The sequence below is a fragment of the Dasypus novemcinctus genome, chromosome 7 (genome assembly GCF_030445035.2).
Source record: "Dasypus novemcinctus isolate mDasNov1 chromosome 7, mDasNov1.1.hap2, whole genome shotgun sequence".
NCBI lineage: Eukaryota > Metazoa > Chordata > Mammalia > Cingulata > Dasypodidae > Dasypus > Dasypus novemcinctus.
This window is the reverse complement of record NC_080679.1, coordinates 137,292,784-137,302,759: the sequence shown is the minus strand read 5'-3', so window position 1 is coordinate 137,302,759 and position 9,976 is coordinate 137,292,784. Positions and strand designations below refer to the sequence as shown.

The 9,976-nt window shown below is 38.9% G+C and overlaps 1 protein-coding gene across 1 annotated transcript; it reads left to right on the top strand.

The window, feature by feature from the left end:
• Positions 1-210: 210 nt before the first annotated feature.
• On the top strand, positions 211-594 carry LOC101417889 (small ribosomal subunit protein uS8-like). The gene has a single exon (XM_058301277.2). The coding sequence runs from the start codon at positions 211-213 to the stop codon at positions 592-594; it is 384 nt and encodes a 127-aa protein (XP_058157260.1).
• The last annotated feature ends 9,382 nt before the right edge of the window (positions 595-9,976 follow it).

The window sequence follows — 9,976 nt, the reverse complement described above, 5'->3', positions numbered from 1 at the left end:
CAGTGAGCTGATCCCAGAAATGCATGGCATAGGTGATTTAACATGAGAAAACCAAATAATGTAATATACCATAGATGTGCATCTTGGTTGATCCATAAAGGCATTTGACAAAATCAAACACCATTCCTTCATAAAAACACTCCTTAACAAAGGAATAAAAGAGAATTTATGCTCTTTCGGCCATCTTTCTGTGCCACCACAACGGTGTGCATGAACGTCCTGGCTGATGCTCTGAAGAGCATCAACAGTGCTGAGAAGAGAGGCAAACGCCAGGTTCTTATCAGGCCATGCTCCAAAGTCATCGTCAGGTTTCTAACTGTGATGATGAAGCGTGGTTACATTGCTGAGTTTGAAATCATTGATGATCACAGAGCTGGGAAAATTGTTGTGAACCTCACAGGGAGGTTAAACAAGTGTGGAGTGATTAGTCCCAGATTTGATGTGCAACTCAAAGATCTAGAAAAATGGCAGAATAATCTGCTCCCATCCCATCAGTTTGGTTTCATTGTATTGACGACCTCAGCTGGCATCATGGACCACGAGGAAGCAAGGCGAAAACGCACAGGAGGAAAAATCCTGGGATTCTTTTTCTAGGGATGTAAAACATATATGCAAATAAAATGCCTCCATGGAAAAAAAAAAGAGAGAGAATTTCTGTTCTCTAATGTTAAAGGGCATATGAAAAACCTTCCTGTAACATTTCCCTAATAGTGAAAAACATATCATTCCTCTTGAGGTCAGGAACAAGAAAAAGTTGCTAAGTGTCACCATTGCCATTCAACATGTACTGGAAGATCTAGCCAGAGTAATTAGGCAAGAAGCAGAAATAAAAATCATTCAAATTGCAAAGAAGAGGTAAATTTTTCTTTTTATGTAAATAGCATGATCCTTTGTATAGGAACCCCCCAAAATCTGCAAAAAATCTACTAGAACTAATAAATGAACTCAGCTGATGGTGGGGTAAAGTACCAACACGTACTTCAGTGCTAGTCTTGTGCACACATAATGAAAAATTTACAATAGTAAGTAAAAATTAAAATATTTAGGAATACATTTAACTAAGGATGGGAAGGACTTATATGCAATAAACTAAAAGGAAATTGTTGGGAGAGATTAAATACCCAATAAATGAAAGGACATTAATTTCATAGATTGGAATACAAAATATTAAGGTATCAATTCCACTAAAAATGATGTACAGATTCAATGCAATCCCAATCAAAATTCCAACAACCTTCTTTAAGAAGTGGAAAAACCAATAATCAAAATCATATTAAAAGATAAGGGACCTCATTAACCCACAGGAATAAGAAATTCCTGATTTCCAGACAGTACAAAGTTACAGTAATCAGAACACAGTGGTACTGGCACAAGGCCATACGTGCCAATGGAATTGACTTTTGACAAGGGTGCCAAATCAAACAATGGGAAAAATAGTCTCTTCAACAAATGTTGCTGGGAAAACTGGATATCCACATGCAAAAGAAAGAAGACCCCACTTCATATCACATACAAAAATTAACAGGTAATGCATCAAAGAAAGACATATTAAGAACAAAAAACTACAAAACCCCCGGGGGAAACCAGGTAAGCATCTACAGTTAATGTATTAGGCAACGTTTCTTAGAATTAACCACAATATAATGACAACAAAAGAAAAAACAGACCAATGGAACTTCATTGAAATTAAATATTTTTGTGCACCAAAGCACATTATCAAGAAAGTGGAAAGACATTCTGACATCAATGCCAGAACTGAATTGAAACACTATTTGGAAGCCACATATCTTATAACAGTTTAACATGCAGAGTATGTAAAAACTCCTATGACTGAAAACCAAGAAAACAACCCAATTTAATATGAGTTCTCTAAAAAATTTTTTAAAAAACCAATGAGCTCATTTAAAGATGTCAAACAACACTAGCCATTAGGGAAAATCAAATAAAAACCACAATGAAATACCTATTCATGCCCACCAGGATGGCTACTATTAAAAGAAATAACAAGTCCTAGAAAGGATTGGGAGAAACAGGAACTCTTGCACAATGTGGGTTGGAATTTTAAATAGTTAAGCTCTTATGGAAATCAGTTAAGTAGTTCCTCAGAAATTTAGTAGAATATTACCACTAGCACATGACATGATAAGCATATAACCAAAAGAATTAAAAGCAGAAACTCAAATACGTTTTGCACACTGGTGTTCATAGAGTTGTTATTCACTATTTCTAAAAGGTGGAAGCAATACAAGTGTCTACCAGAGAACAAATGGATAAAGAAATAAAGGAGCTTTATATATACAGTGGACTATTACTTAGTCATAAAAAGAAATGAAGTTCTGTTATATGCTGTAACATGATCTGTGAAGATGCCAGGTTGAGTGAGATAAGCCAGGCACAAAAGGACAAATATTGTATGAGCTAACATATATGAAAACATGAGAATAAGCACATTCATAGGATCAGAAATAAGAATATGGGCTACCAGTGGCAGAGATGGGGGTAGGAATAGGGAGTTAAATGCTTAATTGCAAAAGAGTTTTGATATTCTGGGTGATGGAAACGTGTCAGATCTACAAAATTTTCCTTCATTTTAGATGCCGATACTACATCTAACGAGACTTTGTAACACTTAGAAATAAATCCAGAGAAGAGTTTTCTATGCTGTCAGTGTAGGAGACCAAAGGGGAAAAAACTGAAGAAATGCCTGAGATTTCCAATACAGCGTGTCAAAAAGGGGAGAGGATGGGCTAGGATTTAGTTTTGAATTGTTCCAGTAATAATTGTTTGAAGAATTCTTTGAAGAGGACACTGGGGAGGAGGGACTAGGTGGTTTGAAGACAGGAATCCTGGCCGGTCTGCACCTCCGGAGAGACACGTGGAAAGACTTTCCCGAGACCCTTCCAGCAACCGGGTGCACAGCGTCTGCACTCGGGGACAGGAGAGCCTGGTCCGCCCCGCTGGGCGCCCCCCAGCGCCACGCGTCTGCAGCGATGACCGGGAACGACCGGGAGAGGGCGTCTCGCGCCCGCCCGCCTCCCTGGGGTGCCGGGTTCTCAGGAAACCTTCCCAGGCTCCCTCTGCAGGCGAAGGCTGATGCGGGCTTCCCGGGGCACCCAGGGACACACGAAACTAAACCCTAGCCCCGATTCTCTTCTTTTTCTAATCGCTGCCCTGAAATCTCACACATTTCTTTAATTGCATTAGCTCCCCCGCCATTTCTCTCCTATACAGAGTTCAAATCTCTTGTCTGGGTTTTATTTCTAAGCTGTGAACTCTACTTATGTACATTACAGTCGTGTAAATCAACTATAACTCAGACTGAAGCGATTACTTTTCCCCAAGACTAGTAGAAAATACTTTTCCCGGAGCCCCAAATAAGTAGTTATGGCCCCCACTAGGTATCCAGGGATTCATCTTTGGGCAGGCTCTCAGAACACTGCGGACAGCCGAGAGCACCGCGTCAGCGCCACAGGGAGACGCCGTCTCTGACTCCCCCTCCAACCTTCACGCACATTCTTACCACAAACTCATTTTCCTTTAGTTTCGTATTAAATGTCAATTCAGTGCGTTTCCTCTTTCTAAACTTCCACTTAAATTTTGCCTTTATTACAACTCTACCAATTTCAGGCCTTTCCTCTAATTAGTCATTATATATTTGCCTGTTTGTTTAATGTCTTCTTTTATTGCCTGTCTTACTTATGAAATTAATTTAGAAACAAAAATCAAACCCTAGAGTACTAACATAAGACAACTTTCCATTTGCCCTTACTTAAGAATTATAAATCCAGAGAAATTTTATATCACAATAATCTTACCTACCATCTATGTCCTGAGCCCAAATTCCTGCACTTCGATTAAGACAATTACCTCATAAAACACTAATTTAACAAATAAAGGAGGTCTGTCCCCTCTGGTGAAAATTTGTTGCCATTCTTGCCTCCGTTCACAATATACTAAGTTGTATTGAGGATGCTGTTGCCCACTCGCGATCTCAGGACTTCTTGTTTTCTACAGACAAGTACCATTTTCATTGTGTTCTGCCTTTCTGTTAAATTGATATTGTAATCATTAATGTCAATTTCCACAAAAAACGAGAAAAATCTAATCAATGTATGCCTTTTTCACACAATTGTTCCCATCTAATTAGGTAAATCATATAGATGAAATTAAGAGACATAGATTTCACCTTTTAAGTCTGTCATTGTTTTAAAAGTATTCAAGTGTAACCTCATATCTTTGCCAGAGACATCATTAATTTTTTGTTTTTTGGTTAAACTCAGCAAGAATGATAATTGTCAATGCAATCTCGAGAGGAAAACCAACTGCATAAAAATACATACCCTGATAGATTTCAAAGAAAGCTTAAGGATGTATTAAAAATATATTATTTCTTTATAATATCTGTATATTAGGAAAAATAAAAGAAAGAACCAACTGTCATGCAAGATCTTAAGAAAGCTTTTAAAGTTTATGAGCACTCCTGTATCTCAAAAATAAAACATAAAAATAAAAGATAAAAAAAATAAAAGATAAAAAATAAATTTTAAAATTGGGCAAGGGATTTGAACAGATGGTTCTCCAAAGAAGAAACACAAATGCCTAAAAAGCGCATGAAAAGGCTTTTCGGCAAGATGGTGGCTGCGTGAGCTTGCCTGGTAGTGTCTCTGCAGGGGGCGGCTGGGCAGCGTTGAAGGCTCTTTGAGACCGCGCTGTTTCGGGGATTTTTGCTGGTTGGAAGGTGTCTGGACGTCAATTCGGTGGGAAGGTAACAGAGAGGATACATCTATAATATATAAACGGAGGTCCCAGCTGGGCTCGGGAAGTTCCCTCCTTGGGTGGGCGGAGCCGCGGTAGCGGGCGCTCCTGAAGCTCCGGAGCCGCGGCGGCCAGGGGTTTTTGTTTTTTTTTTCCTTTTACTAGAGGCTTTGCGGTGCTGAGAAATTCGCGGATACTGGGCTGGCTGGTGGGGGATTGTTGGGACAAGACTCCTCTGCAGATTGATTTGGGGAGACAGACGGTGTTTTCTTGTGAAGCGGGGGACGTTTTTGGTCGCCGGACAGGGGGGGCAGTGCTTCCGCCTGGAGCCCCATCCCCACAGGTCCGGCTGCCGATTTTGGACAATAAGGGGACACAATTGGGAGACTGTTGTAGGGTGCAGTGAGGGAGGAGGACACGTCTGGAAGCTGATTGGAGGATATTTTGCGAAGTTTGGGATTTCGGATCTTAGAGTCTGTTTTCGGCGTTTCCAGCTGAAGCCCACCCCACCCGGCGGGGCTTGGGATCTGGGTCATTGAACGGGCCGTGGTGTAGAGGCGCCCTCAAGTGGCCGTTGAGAGGGAGCACAGGGAGGGAGCTGTCCAAAGGCTGATACCCTGAGGAGTTAGGTGAATTTCAGGGATCAGAAATTCAATATAAAATTCGCGGATCTGGCTTCCCCCACAGGGCTGGCACCCAGCTACGGGGATCCCTGAGGGCTGTGTTGCACTGCGGGGCTCCTAAGCTTTCTGTGGACCAGATTTGAGCTTGCCAGGTCTGGGTCCCCTGAACTCTGGCGGTCCACACCCCAGACTCACACCTCTTGAGTCTTCAGTGTCTCAGACTTTCCACCCCTGAATCCATCACGCTCTGGGGTCTACCTGGGGTCCTTGAGTGCCCTGGACCTAAACGTTTGCGTTTTATCTTTAATGGTTCATATTGTTTTGTTTTTATTTTCACTTTATCTTATTTTTTACTCTTTTTGACGCCCTGATTGCTAATATTGCATTATCCCCTAGTCTTTTCTCCTAGCGTCTCCCCCAAAGTCCTTTATTTTTTTTTATACAGATATTTAGGGGTTTTTTTGGTTGTTGTTTTAGAGAGTGTTGCAATTGTGACACGTGTATACCTGTATCTCTCTCCCCCCATCTGTTCCCCACCGCTTGCCTATCCTCTTTTTCTTTCTTCCTTTCTTCTTGTCTTTCTTTTTTTTCTTTATTATAATTAGTGTTTTTTTTTTTTTCGGTTCTCTCTTTCCCTCTTGTCCCTCATTTTCCACTTATTTTATTTTAATTCAAGTACACAATACGTGCTACAGGGAACACCTCACATTTGCCGGGTTTTCCCATCCTCCACTGCCTCATTTCTGTGTGAACTGATTTAGGCTACCTACACTATCCCTCTTCCCCTGCATCTTGATAACCACTATCATCTACTGTCTCTCCTATATTCCACCCCCCACCTCCCATTCTTTGATCCACAAAGTGTCTAACTCTTAATTTCTAATACCTTTGTTCTGTTTTCTGTCTGTTATCCACTCTTGAAACTATTACCTTTCTTTTCTTTTTCCTTCTCTCATGAAAACAATAGCTTTGTAGTTCATACCATATTCCGCCTATATTCAGGCATCTACATCATAAAAGATACTCTACCTACAGCTATAACTCTATACAATCTACATGAATCTAACCTCCATCCTACCAGATCTCATATTCTTGCTTTGTTAACATACATTACCAATACCACTTTACACTTTACCCTTGCTGACACAATTGCCTTTTCCCAACACTAATACTTTCTTCTAAAGTGAACTTAACCAACAACAAGTACCTTGAGTAAGAAGAAAAAAGTGACAAAGAGAAGATATAACACCTATGCAAAAATAACAACTAATTAACCTCCAAAAGCAGACAAAGAAGCTAAGGAACTGATTAAATTCGTCAAAATAAAGAGATGACCAGAAAGCAACAAAAATCTACAAACCAAACCAATAATCAGGAAAACATGACTGAATCCAATCAACAAACCAATAATCACGAAGGGGAGCAAAACTTGGCACAAGCAATGAAAGAACTCAGAACATTCATCACCGACAAATTTGATGCAGTAATGAAAGAGGTTAACAACATGAAGACATCACTTGGAGGGGAAATTGCAGACATACGCAAAAACATAACAGATATGATGGGAATGAACACCACAGTTCAAGAAATCAAAAATACACTTGCAGCAAATATCATCAGACTAGAAGAGACAGAGCAGAGAATTAGTGATGTGGAAGACAGTACCTCAGAAATCAAACAGATAGTAGAAGGGGTCAATAAGAAGATAGAAAAAATCCAATTAGGATTTAGGGACCTGAATGACAATGCAAAACGCTCAAACATACGTATTATAGGCATTCCAGAAGGTGAAGAGAAGGGAAAGGGGTCAGAAGGAGTGTTGCAGGAAATAATGGCTGAAAACTTCCCAAATCTACTGAAAGAGACAGATGTACATATCCAAGAAGCACAGCGCACTCCACAAGTCATAAACCCCAACAGGCCCACCCCAAGACATATACTTATCAAATTATCCAAGGCTCAAGACAAAGAGAAAATCCTAAAAGCAGCAAGAGAAAAGAAAACCATCACATACAAGGGAAGCTCAATTAGATTAAGTGCTGATTTCTCTTCTGAAACCATGGAGGCAAGAAGACAGTGGTATGATATAGTCAAGGTACTAAAGGAAAAAAACTTCCAACCAAGAATACTCTATCCAGCTAAACTAGCATTCAAACATGATGGAGAGTTCAAAATATTCACAGACAAACAGAAACTGAAAGAGTATACCAACAAGAAACCTCCCCTTCAAGAAATTCTAAAGGGAGTTCTGCAGGAAGAAAGGAAAAAACAGGAAAGGCAAAGTTGGAGGAGAGTATAAGACCAACAACAACAACAAAAAAGACCAAAAAAAATACAAACAAAATATGACAAACACAAATCCAATCAAAATATGGCTAACACAAATAATTCCTTGATAGTAATAACACTGAATGTCAACGGATTAAACTCACATATCAAAAGATTCAGACTGGGACATTGGATAAGGAAATATAACCCATCCATATGCTGTCTACAAGAGACACATCTTAGACCCAGAGACGCATGGAGATTGAAAGTGAATGGCTGGAAAACAATCATACAAGCTAACAATAACCAAAAAAAGGCAGGAGTAGCTATATTAATATCAGACAAAATAGACTTTAAATGTGAAACAATTGTGAGAGACAAAGAAGAATACTACATTTTAGTGAAAGGGAAAATCTGTCAAGAAGATCGAACAATCATAAATATCTATGCCCCTAACAAGGGTGCCTCTAAATACGTCAGGCAAACGCTGGAAAAACTAAGTGAAAGAATAGATACATCTACAATTATAGTGGGGGATTTTAATACACCACTATCAACTCTGGACAGAACATCTCAAAAGAGAATCACCAAAGAAACAAAACATCTGAATAGTATATTAGAGGAGCTCGATCTAATAGACATATATAGATCGCTACACCCAAACACAGCAGGATATACATTTTTCTCAAGCGCACATGGATCATTCTCCAAGATAGATCATATGCTAGGCCACAAAGAAAGGCTGAACGAATTCAGAAAGATTGAAATCATACAAAACATTATCTCTGACCACAGTGGAGTCAAGCTGGAGATTTGCAAGGGACAGAAGCCCAGATTTCACACCACGATTTGGAAATTAAACAGCACACTCTTAGAAAAACAGTGGGTCAAAGAGGAAATCTCAAAAGAAATCAATGACTACCTTGAAACAAATGATAATGATAACACAACATACCAAAATTTATGGGATGCAGCAAAAGCAGTACTGAGAGGGAAGTTTATAGCCATAAATTCATATATCAAAAAAGAAGAAAGAGCAAAAATCGAAGAACTAACTGCACATTTGAAGGAATTAGAAAAACAACAACAAAGTAACCCAACAGGAAGAAGAAGGAAGGAAATAACAAAGATAAGAGCAGAACTAAATGAAAAAGAAAATAAGAAAGCACTTGAACAGATAAACAAGACCAAGAGCTGGTTTTTTGAGAAGATTAACAAAATTGACAAACCTTTAGCAACACTAACAAAGAAAAAAAGAGAGAAGATGCAAATACACAAAATAAGAAATGAGAAAGGCGATATCACCACTGACCCAACAGAAATAAAGACTATCATAAGAGGATATTTTGAAAAACTATATTCCAACAAAAATGACAATCTAGAGGAAATGGACAAATTCCTAGAAACACATAAGCAGCCCATATTGACGAAAGAAGAAATTGATGATCTTAACAAACCAATCACAAGCAGAGAGATAGAATCAGTTATCAAAAATCTCCCAACTAAGAAGAGCCCAGGGCCAGATGGCTTCACAGGTGAATTCTACAAAACATTCCGGAAAGAACTGACACCAATCCTGCTGAAACTATTCCAAAACATCGAAACGGAAAGAACATTACCCAACTCCTTCTATGATGCCAACATTACCCTAGTACCAAAGCCAAACAAAGACATCACAAGAAAGGAAAATTACAGACCAATTTCTCTGATGAACCTAGACGCAAAAATACTTAACAAAATACTTGCTAATCGTATTCAACAATACATTAAACATATTATACACCACGACCAAGTGGGATTCATCCCAGGTATGCAAGGATGGTTCAACATAAGAAAATCAATCAACGTAATACACCATATAAACAGATTGAAGGAAAAAAATCACATGATTATATCTATTGATGCAGAAAAAGCATTTGACAAAATACAGCATCCTTTCTTGATAAAAACACTCCAAAAGATTGGAATACAAGGGAATTTTTTGAACATGATAAAGAGTATATATGAAAAACCTAAAGCCAATATTGTTTACAATGGAGAAATCCTAGACTCCTTCCCTCTAAACTCAGGAACAAGACAAGGATGCCTACTGTCTCCGCTCTTATTTAACATTGTCTTAGAAGTACTTGCACGAGCACTGAGGCAAGAACCAGAAATAAAAGGCATTCAAATTGGAAAGGAAGAAGTCAAAATTTCATTATTTGCAGATGACATAATCCTATACATAGAAAACCCTGAGAGATCTACAACGAAGATTCTAGAACACATAAATGAGTTTAGTAAAGTCGCAGGTTATAAGATCAATGCGCAAAAATCAGTAGCATTTCTGT